This window comes from Brachycentrus maculatus, unplaced genomic scaffold (genome assembly GCF_059751285.1).
Source record: "Brachycentrus maculatus isolate JH-2025_06_01 unplaced genomic scaffold, ASM5975128v1 h1tg000361l, whole genome shotgun sequence".
Classification (NCBI taxonomy): Eukaryota; Metazoa; Arthropoda; class Insecta; order Trichoptera; family Brachycentridae; genus Brachycentrus; species Brachycentrus maculatus.
Window position 1 is genome coordinate 336,991 of NW_028281110.1, and position 23,482 is coordinate 360,472.

At 35.5% G+C, this 23,482-nt stretch overlaps 1 protein-coding gene across 1 annotated transcript in view; it reads right to left on the minus strand.

Moving 5' to 3' along the window:
- Positions 1 to 23,482, minus strand: part of mam (neurogenic protein mastermind) — a 143,960-nt gene that overhangs the window by 85,153 nt on the left and 35,325 nt on the right. The window contains exon 4 of the mRNA XM_088269723.1: positions 12,510 to 13,517. Within this exon, the coding sequence (XP_088125849.1) occupies positions 12,510 to 13,517 (1,008 nt within the window). The remainder of the gene's footprint in view (positions 1 to 12,509; positions 13,518 to 23,482) is intronic.

Here is a 23,482-nt window from a genome sequence, read left to right on the forward strand (position 1 = left end):
AGAGGAGGACCGAGGAAAACTTGGCATAATCAAATATTTTAAATAGTTGGTTAGGTCAGGAGTCGGTATATACGAGGAAATGCATGAACGTGGAAGAGGCGAAGGGTGTCTGCAAAGACAGCTTGGTGTGGCGTTATATCCTCTCTGCCTAGCCCTGCGGAAAAGCAGCGTGATGGTTAGTTAGCCTAATGGTTCCTTTTCCCTATCGTACTAGATAAAAATTGAGATCTAACCTAACACGACATGCTAGCGAAGTGAATAAATACATACCGGGAGAAATTTGAGGGCAACACCCCCAGCCCCCAACCTGCTAGATAAGTAGTAAGTTTGTTCAGAAGCTTTTAAATATTTTGTCATAAAAAGTCGAGAGAAACGCGGTATAAACTAAGGAGAATATCAAAAGAGTGGAGGCGGAAGATAAGGTATAAGAAGCAATGCTTGCGAGGAGTAAAGTAAACACATAACTAAAAACAATGCGAGAACAAAAACATTTTATACGAAGATTGGAAAAGCCATAGAAAAAAAGCATGGAAAAAGCTTAACATATAAAACTTAGATATATTATTCCTGTGGATAACCCAAAGAATAATACATACTCGTACATTCATTTCGACCAACAAATATACCATACATATCGCTCGCTCCTTTCAAGAACGTCATAAATCAAAAAACTTGATTTTTCAGGAGAGCGTTATTAAAGTTTAAAAATATAATACAATGTATTAAAAATAAATATTAAGCCACTTATTGAAGTTTTTACTGTGCAACAGATCTTTTTATGTAAAACCTGAAGGTTTTTTCTCCATTTGAAAAATATTTAGTATGTTTAAAAAAATAAGTAAACAATACCTTTTCTTCAAAATGCAAAAACAACACTTTCTGCCCTATAGCGGGTAAATATTAAGTTTAAAATATGCCACTTTTGCTGGGATATAGTACATTTTCGGGGCATTCCGAAAACATGCACAACTGAAAATTGACGATCTTTGATTTATGACGGTCTTGAAAGGAGTGAGCGATATTTATGTGTATTATAACGTGATACACTTCTATTTTTACTTTTATTTCTGTTTATAAAATAAAATAGAAATATAACTAACTAACTAACTAACCATCACGCCGCTTCCCCGCAGGGGTAGGCAGAGAGAATAGAACACCACATCACTCCGTCTTTGCAAACATTCTTCGCCTCTTCCACGTTCATGCATCTCCTCATACATACCCAACAGAAATATGTATTTCATTTTTATTAGTCTAAGATAAGCATCCCTAGATTTTCTAGGGATAGAAAGTTTGATAAAGACATAGAAAGGAGAGCGAATGCTGGGAACAAAGTGAATGGTGCACTGAAATCAGTTATAGCAAATAAAAACCTATCAGCGAAAGCTAATCTGGCAGTACCCAACGGAGTCCTGGTTCCGACCCGAATGTATGGAAGTGAAACATGGAGTTGGCAAAAAATGGATGAAAGTAGTCTGAATGCAGTCGAAATGCGATCTCTCAGAAGAATGTGCGACAAAACGATGTATGATAGATGTGCGAATAGTGAAATAAGGAAGGAATGCAAGCCTGAGATAAGCATTATCGATAAAAATTAAGAAAGTTGTGTTGAGATGGTTTGGACATGTAGAACGAATGAGTGAGGAACGAACGGTAAAACAAATTTATAAGGCGAATGTAATTGGAAAAAGGAGCAGAGGAAGACCGAAAAAAACTTGGAACGATCAGAAACGCCAAATACTTGAAAGCGGTCAGGTCAGGTTTTCATTACTTCGTGAAATTAAACATATCAGAAATGTGTGTTTTCTACTTTATTTTATTTTATGTACATTTAACTAGATAGAGATACAATAACGCGTGATCGGGTACAGTTAATTATAAATAAATATAGGAAAATTCCATCAAAAATATTGTCAGTAAACATTATTTATCTAAAACAACAAAAATACACCTCTTATCGTATCAATAATGTATGATTGTAGAAAAATAAAAATTACATTATAATATTTTCAATATTATTCATATTTAAAGCATTTACTTTGTGGTTAGTCATTTTTACTTATTAATTTTTTTACAAAAATGTTAATAAAATTAGTAAATAACCACTCACCGAGATTTTTACGTCTACCGGTTTCGAGACGTACCCGTCTCTTCGTCAGGACAATCACTAACACAGCATGCAAACAATACTACCCTTCACCACCATAGCACCATTTACACACTCAAAACTACACAAAATGTCTTACATATGCGATTATTGATTATAAACTTTTATTAAGCGTTTGAATATGGCTACATTATAAAAATACATGCAGCAAACCATAAAATATAGATTTACTGAATTCGAGACTTTTTTTCAAATTCTAGTAGATGCTAAAACTCGAAACTCGCAATAAAAAGGGCGAAAGAAAATAGAAAAACCCTTAAAAACGAGACTTGTTGAAAGAATTTAATATTTTGAGCTTACATTCGTGTCGGAATGAGTTTCGGGGCACCCGACCAACCGAAGGCAGTAAAACGCCAAACTTGAGCGCTCGTCATAATAAATATTTTTACTGCCATCACCCGCTTGAAATATGTTCGGAATTTCAATATCGCTGACAATAATTGACAGTGTCATAAATTAAAATATCATAAAATAAATGTACGCAATAAACATGTGGTTTGAATTTGTACCTACAACAGGGCATAGGCTGAGTGTGAATGTGCGCTCAGTTCATAAATCTAATTAGTACAGCCAGGAAGCGCAGGAATCCTACATCCAATATAACACAAATATTGTTTTTATTTTTATTTTAATATTATTTATTAATTTACTGGCTTGTCCACGCGTTGTTGTGGCTCAGTCTAGTTAAATGAAAAATATATAAGATAGAAAGCACGCAATTCTAATATGTTGAATTTCACAATACTTGTGAAATTCAACATATAAAAAATATTAAAAATGCGTTAAAAAATATCAAAAGCGACGACAGCTGACAAGAAACACGCTGTTCGCCATGACTAATTTTTAGAAAAGCGTGTTTTGCAGTTAACAGATGACACTGCCATTAAGGTAAAAAATAAAGGAAGTATATTTTAATACCAAATCCTAAAACAGAGAGAGCAGCTGTCAAGAAGCACGCTGTCCGCCATGACCAATCATTTTAATTGCGTGTATTGCTATTATTTTTAATAGATGGCGCCGCCATCGCGGTATTTATAAAAATTAAATTAAACAATTTTTCGACAAACCGTGCACGTTACAGGAGCCTGGGTGAGGACCTATTTGATATCGGACCCGTGATAGTTTATAAGGAACTCTCACGAGAGGTAGTATCGTACGTGATTAAAATAGCGAAGGACATTGGGATCATAAACCAAGCTAGGATACAAATTGCCGAACCCTCTTCTAGTAGAACGGAAGGCCTGTCGACGACAGTCAACAGTCCGGGTTCTCCTGAGGAGTTTTACGTGGTTTCCCAGCAATGAGTAAATGCTGAGAAGTCCCTGATTGGCCCACACTAGAATCTCCCGCCTGATCCCAACATAGTTTAAAATAAATAATAATAATAACAAAAATAGTGAGAAGTCAAAATCATCTTAATGAACTAATAACTTATTCTAACTGTAAATAATTATTCAAAACCCTTTTCCGCATACGATGGTGCATAGGGCACTGCATCATATAAACGCAGTGTCATCTTGATCGTTTACACACGAAGGCAAGGTGATCAGCCCTCCGCTTCAGGTACAGTCCAGGGTAATATTGAATAAATATAAGAGTGAAAAACCACTTATATTTATTTTACCCCCGCTGGGAGTTGAGCCCAGCACCTCCAGTACGGTAGCCTAGCGTGGTGACCATTACATTACAGAGGCCGACATAAAAATGTACATAATAAGCAAGATAAATAATAATTGCTAATCTCATCTAAAAAAATCCCAGATAAAATTTATGATATTCATCGGGTACCTAAGGTTAGTAACCTTATGTTTATTAAATGTCATTGAAACTTCTGCTTAGTTTTACTCGGTTCACATGTACCTACTTAATTTAAGATGTGATGATGCCAGCGAACGATGTCACAAGACGCAACGTGAACAAATTGAACGGAGCAACATATTTTGCATCGCAATTGCCTCCGACATACCTGCACACTTTCCAAACCGTCTCACCAATACAACCTCGGTAAAAGATAAATAACATATTTAATTTTTCCAAATAACCATCACATGTTCCGTAATTAATAACATTGTAGCTACGATATTTTACAAAATGCTTAAACGACCGTATATTCTAAAATGCTATTAACATTTCGTAAAAACTATGTTCAGAAAAAAAAATGTATGAAGTCAGGACTGCGTATACTATAAGTACTTTGCCTACTTAGTACTATTGTAGTTAAAATGTTATACGAGTATAAAAATATAAAATATAGGAATGCAAGGCATAAAAAAGAAATTGCTCTTCTTCGTCATTTTATGTTAGCTGCAATTTTGATGGTATGAACTACAAGAAGACGAAAACACATCTGATTTAAAAAAAAAACAAAGATTTTTTTAAACTTCAGTTTTATTAAGCTGTATTCGCCTCAAAGCCACCTCTAAATGATGTTCGCCACCGTTGTGGTGTGAATAGTGAGTTCGATTAACAAAGGGGTGTGGTTTTATCTCTATCATACAAAAAATACGGATCTTTTAAAAAATGCATGCAAAAAGTTATTATAAGTTTTGAAGTGAACTTATCTACACTAAATAGTTAAAACGTTATCTAACATACCAACGCATGTAATCCATGCTATAGGCTGGAATCACAGTAAATAACTATATTTCTTGACTTTTATTTCATGCGACTTTAGCATTTTAATCGGCAATCGATTAGTATTGTCTGGAAGTAGATAATGCCAAAAAGAAAATTTGCGAATACTTATTTGTTTTTTACCGAATAGAAGTAATGTCAAAGTTACCTACACTATGTAGTTAACGCTTTATCTTTTCACCGTAATACCAACCCAGAGTGATATATTTCATGATTTTTATTACTTTTACACAAATAGCACGATGTACTGATATCAATGTTAAACAAACTGAACTGCCTAATTTAATCAAACATTTAAAAAATATATAATATTGATTTCATACTACGCGCGAGGCGCAAAACTTATTACCTTTTATGCATGCCCGTAACGATCAAGATAACACTGCGACGGTGAGATACAGAGCCCTATGCACCATTTGATAAAGATAAGGGTTAGAATAATAAGTTCTTAAAAAGAGGAGATTATACACTTAATAAATAACGATATTTGTTTTTAGTATATGGTACAATACATAACATTAAACAATTGTATTTTTTTCCAAATACCTTGGGAACATATTTCTTTACGAATAAATAAAGAAAATATTTTTTCACACAAAGATTGATCAAACAACGCGACAAGCAGAGATATATGGGCAACCGATAAGAACCGAGGTGAAAGAACTGAAGTATTCGAGTGTAATTTTAGATATTCCAGCGCAAGGCAAATTGTAGGCACCCAGTTGTTACTGTGTCCTAATGCATTTTAAACAATTAAAGAGAAACTCGCCAATATATTTACTTGTCTTACATTTCTACTGCGCATCCGTATTCGTACTATGCTCAGCATTCAGCAGGTTGCAGCTGCTTTAAATTCACCAATAAATTTGAAGCAAAGCGATCTGTGCTATGCAGCTATAGAATAAGCCCGTGTAACGTGGTCCTTGTCGATTCCCTACTGCTGAAGTCTTCAGTGAATCTATTTTTTTCCTTTTAATAAATAATGTGAAATTTAAAATACTGTTGCCACAGGATATGATAATTGACTATGTCAAAGACGATAAATATTTTATACAAAGAAAAAGTAAACAATAATCGGAATTTTCAGTTATATACTTTAATTTCTCTAAACATTATTTGCACCCAATGGTGCATAGACCACAGCATAATATCGAAGCTGTTTTATAAATATAAACAATATTTATATAGATTTATATAATTGAAAAAAAGAACAAAAAATACAATGAAAAAAGACTACATATTCTAAGTATTATTAAAATTTAAAGCATTCACTTTGTGGTTAGTAATTTTTACTTTTTATATTTTTTTTTACAAAAATAATAGTAGTTATACAAAAAAAATATAAAATTAATAAACAAGATTGAGTACAAGTCCCTTTCCAAGCACAAGAGCTAAGTAACTTTTTGGAGAAGCACAGCTAACTACTATAATATATGGCGTAAGTAGAAATGTTTAGTACATGAATTAAATCGTATTTTTTTATAACTATATTAAAAGAAATATATATTGCTTTAAGGTCTTTAACAATTGGGAAAACACAGTATCAAGCAAAGAAGTGTAATGTCCACTGCTAGCTATAAAGAAAAAACATATGTTAAATGTACATTCATCATCAACGTATGACATTTTAATTAGGGGTGTAAATGCTATTTCCTATATATCCGTATTTTTTAAATTATGGGAAATAATGTGCATCTATTGCACTTCGTATTCGAGCGAAATCATGTGGCGCAGTGTCACGTTTCTTGAGACTATGCAAAAATATGTTATGATCAAATCAAATGTAACGTGATCCGGAAACCTTCGCACAAACTGACCGTAAGCAAAACTTGTCAATCCGCACGGTTACATTCTCAAATTCTCACGTCAGTAAAACACGATTATTCCGGCTGCTAACAAGCGCCGTGTGTAAGTAAACTGCTGACGAGCAATCAGCAGTTGTGTTTTATTGCGAAATTTCACGGTCAACGGAGTTGTGTTATTAAACTTATTCGCGCTCGCTTCTATCATCGGGCTGTTCGCAGTGATACATATCAGCTCAACCTCACGCGTAACAAACAGTTCAGAAAAACAATTCACAGCGTAACACACAATTATATGCGGACATGATTTTTTTAAAGACATTATCTGTATTTACCATTATGTCAAACGTATTTTTAAATACAATTCGCGGTAAAAAGTGTAACATTAATACATAAATCAAATATGACTTTTGTTTTTATCGCTTTCTTTTCGTGTGGGCAAATTTTGTAGGAAATTGAAATTATTTAACGTGATGTGTCATTTTATCAATATTTCTATCTATGCAATCGAACAAATTGAGAAAAACGAAAGATTTTTTGGGCACTATATTTTTTAGTTCTTATATACACAAATATTTAAATTTAATACTATTTGCTTAGACCTAAGCGGCCGGTAAATAAAATAATAATGAAGTTTAAAATCATTTCATACAATTAAACTTTTAAAAATCCATTAACTGGTTGATAAGTGAAGTGCCATGTATCGTCAGTGAAAATATCTATACTCTTTGGTTTTTAAAAACACATAAATTCATTCACTAGCAATCTTTTTTAAATATTTTAGAAAAATATATTACGTTTCTCAAAATTTAGCAGCAGATTATTTTTGTGAAACTAAATGATGGTATGGGTGATATTACATTTATATTTTAGTGAAAAAAATAATTCATTACTTTGAGGATAACCCTGGCAGGATCTACGACCAGACTTAAAATTTACTTGACACTACTGAGCGAAAGCGAACAAAGGAATGAAAATTGCTATTTTAAAGTTAAAATTCACTTAGTAAACATAATTATTTCTATCTATTCTAATGGAAATCTATTGTGGAACGTATTTCGATGCATCCAGCATCATTAAAAATGCTGAATACATCGCAACACGTGTTTCATTACATTTTAAGAAAAAGTGATATTTTAAATAAAAATGGATAGATATTACTACAAAGTAATTATATCTGCCGAATAAATCAATGAAAATTTTCAGCTGTGAGTGATATATATTTTTCAAGTACAAGAAATTTGTGAACTTTCAAATGAGTGAAACTACGGGATCGCCGGGTAGGGGTGAGTTAGTTTATGTAAACAGTAAGAGCAAACTAAAAGCCTTATCTACTGTTCGAAAGCGGCGTTAGCTGTGTATCACGTAACACCGAAATTCGGATGGGAAAACGAGAGGCAGTCTGCATAGAGAGTTGACAGCTGTCTGCCAGTTTGCTAACCGAAGTAAAGAGAAAGGAGAGAGAAAATGTTACTTCACGCGACTGCAGGAGGATTGGCATGGCAACTATCGTCATTCTATCGACAACCGGGTTTTTTCGGATTACGTAATAAAATAATAATTGATAAACTTCTTAAAATGTGACATTGTTTTTTTACCACTTTTTTAGTACTTTCGACAAGCACCTTGTCATCTTCAGGGATGGATATGCATTAAACATAAAACTGAGTGGGTATTTAAGTGAGGTTTGAAGTGAGAGGGATATTGGAATACCATAATTTTATACCATTTTCAAAACTAAAAGAATGGTTATTATTGCATTTAAAATGTGCTCAGCAAATCTGGAAAATTATTATTATTTAGACATCTGATATGTTCTTTTTTCTAATGTTGAAATTGCACGTCGTCTTTTTATATAGAATGCGAAACAATAATTCTAATATGTGAATAAAACAATAATAAAAAATGCGAACAATTGTTTTTTTATGTAAGAGAATTCAATGCCTTAGGTCCTGCAACATCAAAGACACGGTCGACAAATTAAGCGCACTGGTTTGGAGCTGGTAAGATCACTTTACTCACGGCAGTTGTAGTTGAATTGCGCAGGTTATATGGATACTCTCAATAATTAAGAAGCACCTAGCAAGAACGGAGATTGTGTATGCAGTGCAATTTGACTGTCTAGGGAAAGGAGGAGGTCGGAGTGCTTCTAATTTATGCATATTGTGAGGATCAATGAACTATTTCGATTTGTCTAAGATCCAGAATTGTGAGACAAGAGAAATTCGTTTCTAGAGTAAGTCTTTACAAATTGCTTAACAAAATCACATAGGTATAAAAAAAAACTGAAAAAGCTCCGGAACACTTGGTAAACTGACATTTGTCCGAAAGCACTGTAATATTTAATTTTTTTTTAAATATTGTATTATTTAAAAAATAAAATCAAAACAAAAATGATAAAATATTCTGCGCAAGGCAACTGTTGATTGCTAATTTTAGGCGTGCGGTGGTTTAACTTTGTGAGGAATAAAAAGGTAGAACGCAGCAAATCTTGGTCACAACTGTCGTCAAGAAAAGGCGATTCAGTTGGCTTGGCCATGTACTCCGCATGCCTCCTGAGAGCCTTAATCAAGCTTGCCTCTTTTACAAGGCATCAGGTTCGCGCCAATTCTGCTGACAATTCGTCGGCAGTTCTCGTCAGAACTTGGATCTGACTTGGGAGGATGCAAGGGAGCTGGCAGCCGACAGAAAAGCCTGGAGACAGTTTGTGGACTCCATATGCTCCACCTAGGGAGCGGATATGGTTTGATTGATTTTTTGATTAAAGGCAACTGGGTTCGTGTGGCTTCTGACTGCCATCCACACCCAATGGTCCACGGGCACCGCAATAATAATAAATCCAACACATTTTAGCATACTGTAACAAAATTATTTGTATAAGGTACATTTTTTTCATATATTATTATAAATGTACACTTGTCTCGCAGAAAACAGAACTTTTTTAATGCAAATTTTTAGACACAATTTGTGGAGAAATTTTTACATGATCAAGATCTATCTACTTTCCAAACACTGAATTTTATTAATAGATGGCATCACTAAATAATTCAAAATAGCTCCATTTTCTGCGAGACAAACCTTGTAGGTATGTATTCTTAGACAAGAGAAATCAAATACTATTTGAAAGTATAAGAGTTTCAGAAGAATAAGGACGTGAATTTAATTTAAAAAATCATTTGAATTTATTGGGCGAGAAATGCCAGTGATTATTAATAAAAGATGGCGTCACTAAAAATCATTGATTTGCTAAAGTTTTTTTTACCTTGTAGGTATTCTTAGAAAGGAAACATTAAATACTATTTGAATGTGTAAAAGAATATGAAAAAAAACATGATGTCCTTTCAGAAATCATTTGAATTTATTGAGTGAGAAAAGAGCAAGCAATACAGTATTTATATAGGTAGAACCTTTATGAGTAGAACATGTTCCCTCTGAAAAGCACCCTTCGATGAGCCGTGAAGGTCAAAGAACTCCCCAAACCTACCGCAAAAATTCTCTCTCTCTCTCTCCCTCTCTCTCTGTCTCTTATACCAGTGAAGCAATGTGGCATTATGCATTTTGTGTTGTCGATCTCAATAAAGAGTCGCGTGTGTTCCACGTCAGAGGAGCGCCACTAATCGGAGGATGGGGTATGAAATGACCCCGCCAGGCCGCGCCCCCGTACGACCAGTAGTATCCATTTACAGCAGGGCGAATAAAGTAATACGAAACACTCGTAAATTATTTTTAGAAATTCACAAAAATAATGCACAGAAACATTCTCATTCGATTCTGAAACGTGCTATTGCAACTTTCGATGAAAATTAGTATGAATTCACACATATTCTTCTTCTTAACCTTAACACACTCGTTGTTATTGGTAGCCTGGAGAGGAAGAAAGGGAGAGGAAAATCCCTACACGATTATACCAAGTTTACCTCGGTCTTCCTCTGCTCCTTTTTCCTACCTTCCTTTTAACTACCTTCTAATACAAAATTTAAAATTGAAAAAAAATATTTATTTTGACTTATTATTTGTTGCCCACCAACACCATACGATCTATTTTAAATATTAAAATCAAATACATATTGATTTTTGGGATCTACTAGGTATACTGTATTTTACTAAAACATATAAAATTCGTGACAATTGTTTCGCCATGATAGGGCACTATCAAACTACTGAAGTTTGATAATGCCCTAACAAGGCGAAACAATTGTCATGATTTTTATTTTTTATTAATATATTTTTAAATTAAAAAATACCCCTTAGTAGACGCTAAAATCAGTGTTCAAAATATAAATTATGGAGTTTTACAAATTAAACGCCGAAACAATAAATAACATACGATATACACGTATGTCGAAGATAGAAATATGAGACCCACTTTTTGACAAGTTTTTTTTTAATATATCAACAACTTTCAAATAAAACAATGCCTTGATATTCAAGTAGCATCCAAATATGAAGAAGTAATAAGTATTGGAGTAAAATAAGAGGAAGGTTATCTTGATCGTGACGGAACGGGCCTCGAAAGATTCCATGGTACGTCATCACTGTCAGATGGAAACGTTTATTAAATATGATGTGTCACAGGTATCATGTGAAATCATTCTCTAATTCCAAACGATCCACGATCTCGCGACTGCCAACACACTCGATAAAAACAAGTAAAATCATTAAGGACCGCGGCCTTGGAGTTATAAACCCCTGAATCGAGAGCTGTCGCGAATGTGGCCATCAGCGAGGTCGACGCGTTCCTGAATATAAATATTGTGGTGTATTACTCAAGATAATATTATTACAATTACACGGTTTTGCTTTAATTCCGCACGTCATAAAGTATGCATGTTATATATAACGAAACGGTTTAAGGCCCAGTATTCGTTAAGTCGCAACATGATTTTCTCTTAATCCAGGTAACATTTTTCGTAAAACACCGTTTTTTGCATTGAAATAATAAAATAATAAGTTTTTCTTCGAAATAATTATATTGTTTTTAAAAGAAATGAGTTATTGAAAGGTAAAGAGTTTAAAAATTTATAAAAATATTTATTCTACATACTTATATTCTAAAAAACAATAAATATCTAATATACATTCTTTAAAAAAATCGGGCGTGAACAGATATGTGACCTTTCGGTGGTCTCCGGTGGGATGAATTCTGTGTTTGCGAATATTCCCTTAAGAAACATTTAAGGCCCGATATACGTTAAATTACAACAAAATTCACTGTAAACCTTGGTAACATTTGACTTATTTGATTTTTTTCCTTAAAACACCGTTTTTTTATTGAAAAAAATAGTTTTCCTTCAAAATAAATATATGGTTTTTAAATTTAAAAAGTTATTGAAAGGTAAATAATTTGACCGGATTTTTTCTCCGTTATATCAGAAATTTGTAAAATAGAGATCCGTCATATCGAGGCTTTACTGTACGATATATTTGTGAGTTGTGACTACCGCAGTGGCGCAGTTATAATAGTTGTTTCTAATGAACGTCAGAATTTATGCCGCCAAGTAACATGAAATGTGAAATATTATAACGTACGAATACATATCAGATTTCGTAATATTTTAAAGCGACTGATAAATTGCTATGGAAAATAGGACATTTCTCACAACAAGAGTGAGTCAGCAGTGAGCGGCGGGGCGGGGGGGGGGAGCGGTATCGCCGTACGTAGTACCCGCATGGAGGGAGATACTCGCGAGGGGATCGTGTCGTGTGTCGGCCACCCTAAGGATCTCATTTGTCGCGGAAACCATTTTGATTTTCGCCAACGCGACGCTACACCGAAAGGGTTCATCGCGTAGACAGAAATAAGATCCCGATTAATAATAGGTAAGCGTCTTAAGAGAGAAAAACATACCTAAGTGGATAAAAACATTCGCTTTTATATCGAATACAGTAAATATGTTGGGACCTACCTGAATGCCGTGCCCCGGGTGGGAGATGTGAAGGTGCTGGGCCTGATTGATGTGCAGGTTGCCCGACGAAGGGGGCTGCGGAGGGGGGCCCGAGGGGGGCCGCGGGGGGGACGGGCCACCCAGCGGAGGGCGGGGCAGGTAACCCGGACTGCCGCCCGAGCCCGGGCTGCCGTACGGCGAGTACTGCTTGTAGGACGACGCGTAGCCGGGCTCCTGCTTGACTTGCTCCTTGCGGAAGGCGCCCCCGGGCCCGGACAGGTAGTCCTGCAGCTCGGGGTAGGGCGAGCGGCCGGGGCCCAGCCCGAGCTGCTTGTGCTGGTGCTGCTCCGCCATCTGCTTGAGGGTCTGCGCGGCGGGGGACTGGCCGCCGCCGCCGTACCCCCCGCCGGGCCGCGGCCCGAAGCCCCGGTTGCCCTGGCCGGGGCTCTCGCTCCGCCTCAACGCGCCCTGACCGTTGTCCTCTAGTTTCACTCTGTTATCGTTCGTCACGCCGCGATCCTCGATACCGAAACCGTCCGAACACTTGTCTTCGAAGTCGAAGTCCTTCATGAATTCCGGGTAGTCGGAGATCTCCGAGATGAGATCTTTAAACGCGTCCGACGTGATGATCTCGTTGCCCGCCTCGTCGCCGATGAGGTCCGTGAAGCCGGGGAAGTTGGCCGCCGCGTCCTTCTCCAGCGCCGCGGCGCACTGGTCCAGGTCGGCGAAGTCATGGTCCGGCTCCCGCTTGCACTCCAACAGCGGCACGCCCGCCTCGCTCTTCACGGAGGAGTTAGTGAGCGCCTTGACCGTCACGTTGGTCGAGATCTGCTGCGGCTGCGAGTCGGCCGCCGAGGTGAACTCCAGCTGCTGCACGATCTCCACGGAGAACTTGGTGAGGCCCTCGCCGGCCTGATTGGGCCGCTGGAGCTTGCCTGGCGGGGACGCTCCGCCCCCGCCCCCGCCCCCGGCGCCCCCGCCGCCCGAGCCGGGCCCCGAATCCGCCGGTCGCTTCAGGAACTTCTGCTGCTGTGGACAATAATATATTATTTAACACTGCTAATCATCTATAAACATAAAAATTAAATAAAAATTTCTTTGCAAGAGAAGGTCTGTCAGGAAGCCTAGATGCTTCTGTATCAGATCTGGGAATGCGGTGGTACAACTTTCAATGTAATGCTAATTATCTAATCTGACTATAGAACGCTTTTATCCTAAGTAAGTAGGTACATCTTAAGGTAGCGAGTGTTTTTGCCTAGAATTTTCACTCATGAATTGCATGAAATTATAGTAACTTTAAACATAAAGAGTAAATCCACTCACAAGTAGGCATAGGCTATGAAACTTTTAAAGTTGAAGCCTGAGTAGGGACATGATAAACGGTGTTGCATAAGCCGTAGCTAGATTTCAGAGTCACTTGGACGTTAGGTAATTAAAAAAAAAAAAAAAAAAAACATCTTAAGGTCTAAATACACACGCTCATTATTAGCGCATAAGCGTGATATAACTGAGCAAATGCTACTTCGTAGCATGAGTGCAAATACTTTGCTAAACATAAGCGTGCTCATTTCGAGCATGCTCAAAAATCGACAGTCGTTCATTTTCGAGCATGCCACCTGTAGTGCGAGTGGGAGACTTATGAGCATGCTAGTACCGATGTATGTACCATAAACAAGCATGCTTATTTCACGCAAATTTATACACAGCTAGAGAGCATGCTCGTCTTAATTCTCTGTATCAGTAGCTTAAATATCAACCGAGTGGATAGCGACATAAATTTATTTACATATAAAAACTGAACGGTTCTTATGAAAATGACTTTTCTTATATTGCCTCGTAAGATGCCTTTCAAAAACGCGCGGTCACTTCAAACGTCCGCCGGTAAAAAGCTGAATCGTGTCACGGTTCGTAAAGTTTAATGTCACGAAATTACTCGTATTAACATTATGCCCCTTCGGCCATTGCAGGAATCCGATTGATGAAAGGAAATAAATATTAATTCTTTCGGCACATTGCGATGGAGACTGCGTCCGAGTGCATTTATTTACTAACGAAAGGAGAAATCTTTTCGCGAGCGCCAAGAATAATCGCAACTACTCTTCATGAATAAGCATATCTACCTTATGCATCTGAGATTTATGCAATCTTATACTTTTTACATAAATATGTGTGTTTCTTAATGATATATCAAGTGGCTTATGTTTTTGAAGATGGGAATTACCTAGTGGCAGAGTGGGAATTGAACTCAAGAACTCGGTCAAAGACAACACACGGAACCACAATCCGACTCAATTATGTTATCAAAATTTGTTAATGAGTATATTTTTTTAAATATATAAGTACCTACTCAGTCTCATTGGTGACCAATGAAAATCCGACCAACATTCATACAGTCGTAACAATGACAAAATATTTAATAAGTTCTTATCGACGAAAACACGATTGCGGATAAATTGCTGGAACGTATGTTTTAGAGTTCCCAGTCGAATCACCAGGGCAACTGACACCTTAGCGCTTCCCACGAGTAGAACAAACTCCAAACAAAGTTCCCATATTTATTGTTCATCAAAATTGGTTAACGATGAATCCGATTTTGATATATTCGGCTCTCGACCTTGTCAGCGCAGAGATCATTTGACATTGTAAGTCGACATTGATATCGTGGTGAATCGCTCGTTTCGTTCAATTTGTCTTTGACTTGGGCTTTGATCTTCCCTTTTCCTCCCCCCGTCCCACTTTCAGGTATTTTTACAAATATAGATTTTTGTGATTGGAACCAGTGGCTCGCATTTCATATAAGCCCATAAGCAGTGCCTACCCTAATGGAATGGAAAAGAATATCGAAAACTGTGATAATAATATTTTTTTAATATTGAAAAATATATTTTGGTTATTTCTCCGCGACAAAATACGCATTATAAGTGTTATGACAGATGAGTTTAAAATAATAAATAATGAAAAGCTGAGATAAGCATTATCGATAAAATTAAGAAAGGTGTGTTGAGATGGTTTGGACATGTAGAACGAATGAGTGAAGAAAGAACGGTAAAACAAATTTATGAGGCGAAATTAATTGGGAAAAGAAGCAGAGAAAGAGGGAGAAAAACATGGCACGATCAGGTATGCCAAATACTTGAAAGTGGTCAGGTTAAGAGTCGTAACAATCGGCGGGTATGTATGAGGAGATGCATGAACGTGGAAGAGGCGAAGAATGTTTGCAAAGACAGAGTGGTGTGGCGTTCTATTCTCTCTGCCTACCCCGGCGGGGAAGCGGCGTGATGGTTAGTTAGTTTAGTTAGTTAGTTAGAAAAGCTGTTTTTCGTACTGCTTACGCTGATTATAATCTCAGCGCACGCCACTGATTGGAACAGTACAAGTATTTGCTTTGTAATACTCATTTTTGTATACATTGAAAGCTGTCCCACCGCATGCCCAGATCTGATACAGAAGCATCTAGGCTTCCTGACAGATCTGCTTTTGCAAAGCAATTTTTTTAACTAAGTTGCGAAATTTATTGAAAATGTGGAACATATAAAATTGTATCCCGATTGTAAATTGCGCACTCATATTTGTATATAACTTGATGTAACTGTTCTGTCAAATTCCCAAATAAAATATTATAAAATGTGAAGAAGAAAAATTATGAAAAATTAAGAAAGTTTATGAAGGAATCACGCCAATCTGGGCCAATAAGGCCGAACCCTGAGGCTGCCCTGGCTAGGGAGATAGCAGGGCCCTGTGCACTATCGGTATTCCGGCCGGCGCGCGACGACTTATCGGCAGGCGAGCGGGCGCACGCGCGCAACGCCACGCCACTACTCACTACTCACTACTCACAACCCAATAACAAACATTTATTACAATAATATTATGAAACGTCAATAAAATTCTTCTTCCTCAGTGTTCAGTAAGTGTCGGATTCATGATTTTTAACACATTTTATGCGGGAGGCGAGTTTAACAGTCGTCAGTCCACCAATCGCCTTTTGCGAGCGACTGTAATCAAAATTATTATTATTATTAAGTACATTATTAAATCCTCATCCACACCCGATGGTGCATAAGGCAATGCATCATATAAATGCAGTGTTATCTTGATCGTTAACACATGAAGGAAAGGTGATCAGCCGTCCGCTTCAGGCACCAGACCAGTCCGGGGTGATATTGAATAAATATTAGAGTGAAAAATCACTTATATTTATTTGACCTCCCCCCTGGGAATCAAACCCGGGACCTCCAGCACAGTAACTGAGTGTGCTGACCATTATGCTACGGAGGCGGACAAAATCACAATTACTTTTTTTTACCGTGGTAGCGGGAGACTGTTTTTTGCTTATTAAACTGCGATTTTTAAGGTTTAAACATGTGTTGAATTTTCGTTAAAGCTTTATTATAAACCTTACCACTAGTACCACTCATTAGTTAATTATTGATTTCTTTTACGTTTTATCGGTGTATAATTAGTTTTACTTAATATTTAAAAATTATTAGGATGCACGTAAGAAACTAATTCATTTAAACGTCATAATGTAGGGGAGAGTTTATATATTTTTTTTATCGAAAAGATTTAAAATGTGCAATTATGTATATGCTGACGCGTCGCAATTAATACGTTACGCGCGCATATATGCCTGCGTCACTCATTAACCTACGCTCGATCGCTCCCGCATGAGATGCGTTAAAGCTATTATTTAAGGGAAGATTTCGGCTTCAAACTGCTCGTGTGTGGTCGTAACGACAAACGGCTCGGATTAATACTGCGTTTAGTGCCAAGATCACACATCAAACAACTTACAGCTCAATTTAAGCCGGGCACTCAATTGGTGAACCGCAACCACAACCGACACGCGACACAACCAAGTGTATAATGTTGACGCTGTGTAAACTGTTTGATTTGGCAGTCAATAAATATGGTATTACTAACATAAAGAACTACGAAAGGAAAAAAAAACATTTAATTTTCCGTAATCCGAAAAACAGAGAGCGAGGTAACCCTGTTTTTTTCCCTTTATCAACAGCCGTAGTCAATTTGTACATAATATATATATATATATGTACACTCAGACCTCGCTTTGCGTCGTTTCACTTTGCGTTTTTTCGAAGTTGCGTCGTTACTGAATCAACACTCATTTTCGCTATATTTGATGTTTATATGATTTCCAATGGAAAATAGCAATTCACTTTGCGTTGTTTCAATTTGCGTCGCGATAATTTAATATGCATCTACGACGCAAAGTGAGGTCTTAGTGGACTTTTGGATAAAATAATGCGTTTTCTCTTTTTAATTATATTATTGGTTCGAAAAGTACTTTTCTAAACGAGGATGAACATATAGAAAAAAACACGGAATTATGCATTAACCTGAAATAATGTAATTATTATTACTTCATGGTTAAGAAGTGACCAGATATCGATATGGTCCGCGAAATCATTGTCGAGGTTTTGCATTGGGTATATAGTAGTCTTATAAAGTGCAGTCTTCGTCAAGTCTTAAATTTTAGAAGGCTGACGAGAACAGGTTACAAAAAAAATTCCGATGAAAATTTGATAAACAATCCGTTTTATGCCTACATCATTTTTATTTTTATTTCTACGATGTAAGTTTGTAATGGAACGCAGATAAGTGACAACCTGGCAACAGCGCGTGTACCTACAATGTACAGGTGCGGACCCAGCACTATAATAAATTTTGTACTAATATCAGAATAATATTGTTTATGATTTCACACATTAACAAACAATATGTAATATATTTATAGATTTGGCGTTTAATTTGTAGAACTTCAATTCAATCTACAATATATTTAAGTATCAAAATAAAACACTGATTTTTAGGGTCTACTAAATTGTGTTTTATTATTAAAAACACATAAAAATAAAATAAGTGACAATTGTTTTACCTTGTTGTGGCATTCTTTTTTAATAATGGCATTAGTTTGAAAATGTCATAACAAGGCGAAACAAATGTCACAAATTAAATTTTTATTTGTATGACCTGATTTTTATTTGTAAACTAATAAGATATATAAACGAAAATGTCAATTATTATACTCAATTATTAAATTTTAATATCCGAAAACAAAAAATTTCAGTGTTTTTTTTCTGTTAATTGTCTTTAAATTATTTTTGTACTATTCATTTTCGTTTCTTATAATTAAAAAAAAAAAAGATTTATATTATCCACTGACACTTCGTGATGGAATTGCATTTTTAATTTATTATTAGATTAAAACCAATATTTTTAGCTTTTCCACTTTTTTATTTGACCAGCGACCGGGTTTCGTCGTTACCGACATCATCAGACTGGTGATGTCGGTAACGACGAAACCCGGTCGCTGGTCAAATAAAAAAGTGGAAAAGCTAAAAATATTGGTTTTAATCTAATAATAAATTTTTTTTTAAAAATTAACTCTGGATATCAAACAACGTAATATGTATATTCAAACCAACAGTAAACAGATCGATAAGAATAAATATACATAAATACATCGTAGGAAGTGAAGACGAGATAAGGAATTGATCCCAAAACGTTTCGTACAACCTTTCTCACTTGCTACAACATTCCACAGGACAATAGGACTTGTGCCCTGAATGTCCAAGACCCCAAGGTTTAGCTCTAAACAAGATAAGTAAGTGCCTATACTAGGGTTGCTATATTTTTCTTAGAATCCGTCGGGACATTTGCACTGAAAGGTTTTTTTTAAATATCGGCTTCCATTTTTATTAAATTTTTCGGTATAGATTTTTTTTAAGATTATGCGTAAGAGAGATTTTAACTAAAATATATGATTAATTGACACTATTTTTAGGACCCTTATCGCTGGAAAATTCTCGACGGAAACGGATAATACACGTTTCGTTTCACCAACAGAATTATATAAGTATTGATTAGTCACTTTGTGGTAAAATATATCCATATTTAATTTACGTCTTACTTAGTACTGGTGTTTTATATTGGTATTTACTGGTATCTACTCGGCTGTCCAAAAAAAACACAGTAAGGGACATTTTTTGTAGTACGTTTTTTTTTGCATTTTTGGACTAAGTAGAATCTACTTAGTCCAAAAATGAAAAAAAAACGTACTACCAAAAAAATGTCCCTTACTGTGTTTTGAGTTTGGACAGCCGTTCTGTGTATTAATGAATAATGGTACTTACTAAGTAAAACTAAAATTAAAAAAAATAATTATCCGTTTTCAGATTTTCATAAAACGTCTTCGTTTTTTCTCATATACGTTCTAGGTTGTCAAGACATTACTATCATAACGGTGACATCTCCCAATATATCGGGACAAATGGGAGCCCTTACTAACATACGAATTGTTATGATAGGTAAGCCAGCCACTTGGTATGGGATTTTTATCACCCAGGCGTGGCATTTTCAAAAATAGAAAAAAGTACAGAAATCATTTTAGCGAACAAAAAAAAGCGAAATTCGAAATGCCAAAAATATAATTTCAATATTATTTATTTATTAAAATAAAAAATAATTATAAGAAAAACGTAAAATTGCCTCTAAGATGCCTTTCAAATACACGTGGGTAGTTCAAACGTTCCAAAAGTTTATTTCTATTTTTACAAGTTTATTTATAGAACAATTAATGGAAGGTTCATAAAAATAATCGTCGCAATGTATTGTAGGCACATCGAATTTTAAAAGGCTAGGCAAAAACAATATCTGTATTTTCTCGGATAAAATATACAGTACACATAAAACGATATAAATGAATAAATTACCAAATTAATGTATTCAGTAAATTATGAAAGATTTACTATCAATATTTATTTCCTGGTGTAAAATTTGGTAAATCTTCCAATGGAAATTAGATGCATGAAGACTAGATAGACTTCAACTTTTATAAGCTACTAACTCAATAAAAATAAAAATCGTTGAAAAAACAATTTAAAATTATAAATGCATGGTATTTTTCTAGTTATTTGCCGAACCAAAATATTTTTTTTTGTTTCAATACTATTGATTGCCAATATTTCAGACTTAATTAGGTATTACAGTCTTTGGTGTCTGCGTATATCAACAGTTGAATTTCATTTTGGATGCGATTTTGGGTGATTTTACAAATTTGGATAAACAAAAAATCGCCAGCAAACTTTGGAGAATCAGTAAAATAAATTGACAGCGAATTTAAAAAAAATTTTAAAAGTTGGTAACAAATTGTAAAAGCAAAAGTGAAAAACGACATTGACTCTGTCGAGATGTGGGCAACAGCAAATACAACATCACATCTCCCGGGGGCAATGGCCCCAAAAAGTTTGAGAGCCTCTGAATGTTGATGATACTTATTGATTACACAAAATATTTTGATTCGATACTATATAAAGTATGAAAGAAAAGCACGGAGCTGGCAAAAGAAGGATGAAAGTAGAATGAATGCAGTCGAAATGCGATCCCTCAGACGAATGTGCGGCAAAACGATGTATGATAAATGTTCGAATAAGAAAAGAATGCAAGGCTGAGATAAGCATTATCGATAAAATTGAGAAAGGCGTGTTGAGATGGACATGTGGAACGAATGAGTGAGAAAAGTACGGTAAAACAATTTTATCACGCGAATGTAGTTAGAAAAAGAAACAGGAAGACCGAGAAAAAAATTGCCCGTCAGGTATGTTAAATTCTTGAAAGCGGTCGGGTCAGGAGTCGAAATAATCGTCGGGTATGTATGAGGAGATACACGAATGTGGAAGAGGCGAAGAATGTTTGCAAAGACAGAGTGGTGTGGCGTTCTATTCTCTCCGCCTAGCCCTGCGGGGAAGCGGCGTGATGGTTAGTTAGTTAAATTAAAAAACTAATAAATTAATAAACTAAAGTTCATATTATTTTTTGACATTCATCAAAGATGAAGAAGAATATGGAAGTCTGGGCATTTACGGGGCAGACGACCTCAAAATGACACATTCAAAATGTTGTAAATTAAAGTTCTACCAGGAGAACATAACAAAATAAATATAAGTAGAAGGCCTTGAATCAGTATATTACGTTCTCAATTTCTGATAAACGTTGAATTACCCTCATAATTTGTGCAAAACAAACGACAATAAAAGAACACTGTTAAAAGCGTCCGTTTGGCGCGCTCATTGCTGGTTTCCTGTGGCCGTGTTCCGCTTCCGGTCGCTAGATGGCAGTGCGCGGCGCACCTGAGCGCGGCAGGACTACCGAGTGCCAGAGGACGGCTGCTACTGACGAATAAAAAATCGGTCACCCCAAAGGGTTACAAATGATTTAAAGCTGTTCGAACAAAATGCCAAACGCCGAGCTTTTCGGTCGAGAGTCTGCATGTCTAGAAAGCTCCATTCATGCGTTGTAACGCCCTAACGAGCTTCTTGTTAGGGCCCAGCATGGATTCAATTCAGATATTATATTATTATCATACACATGCGGATGTATTACACGCGTACGTCTTCGCTGTATTATAACACGGATTTCTCTTTACTGATTTTATACTATACCATAAAAGTAAAAAACAATAATGTATTGTTTTGTGTAAAAACTGATGCATCTAACATTTAATATTTCTTTATTGATTTGGCGTTAAATTTGAAGAACTCCATTTTAATTTATGTATTAATTGTTAAAACACAGATTTTTTGAGTCTACTAAGTTGTATTTTATTGTTAAAAAACACATCAAAATTAATATTGTGACAATTGTTTCGCCTAGTTATAGCATTTTCAAACGAATGTGAAGATTAAATGGACTTACGGTCCTTATGTAGCTATACAATTCTAGGTACTCAAGTAGAGAAACAATTGTCACAATATTAATTTTTATGTGTTTTTTTACAATAAAATACAACTTAATAGACTCAAAAAATCTATGTTTTATTTAACAATCAATACATAAATTAAATATTTCGTTTTAAATTTAAGTTTTACTTGGTACATACAATAATATCTTAAAATCTATTGTGACTCGTGTTTTGATACATACCGCGTCATTTTCAAACACCGTATATGAAGCTAAGATTGTAAGAAATAGCAGTATTTACCAAACGAGACGTAAATTAAAAATGGAAAGATATTACCATATAGTGACTGCAGAATCAATAAATGAAATTACTGAATAATTCAGCACATGCGCTTTCGAATTAAAAGCAGTATTATTTCGAATTACACTTAACGATTAAGATAACACTGCAATTATATCCTGCAGTAGGGCATATGCACCGTCAGGTGCGGATGAGGGTTTGAAGAAGAAAAAGTATTACACTTATCTCAAATGTATATTCATAAACCCCAATTAAATATGAGCTTCTTATAAAGAAGATTGAGTTAAAGTTTCCCTAAAATTACTGTGGTCGAGATTAATCTTCGGCTTTGCAAAATGTATTGATTTTTCCGTAGGGATTTTCAGCATTCTAATTAAGAATAAAATGTCGACATTAAATGACACTTTCACATCCAGATTTTAATGTGACTAAAAATAAACGCCACAGACCTTACAATTTGCTTATGGAATCCTTCCTTGTCTCTTATTTTTATCTTGAACTTGCGTATAAATTTCAACGCAGGAGTTATTTAAAGACATAATTTAACATTTGATATTTATGGCATGAATATTTTAAAAAAAATAAATGAAGGACTGTCAAAAGAAGTCCGAAAATGAAATTTAATTTGGTGATTTTTTAAAAAAAATACATTCCTAAGTAAAGGGCTTTATTTATGGCGAAAGAATTTATAGCTTTTTATTTAAAAAAGGACGTTGTGTTACCCTTAATGGATGTCATTGTATGTAGTTTGCTCGTCATGAGTCATCATAGGAATAAAACTACATATTATAGGTATCACAACTTGAGATGATCTATCGTTATTTTTATATACGTGTTTCATTTATTCATTTATTCGAATGTAAAGGAAAGTCTGAGAATCCTAGAGCATACGACACGGCATTCGGCCGGTTAAAGTGATCACTTTTATATATCGTTCCCCATTCTGTTCATATGTCTGTTATTTTTATGTAAAGATGTATTTATGTTATGT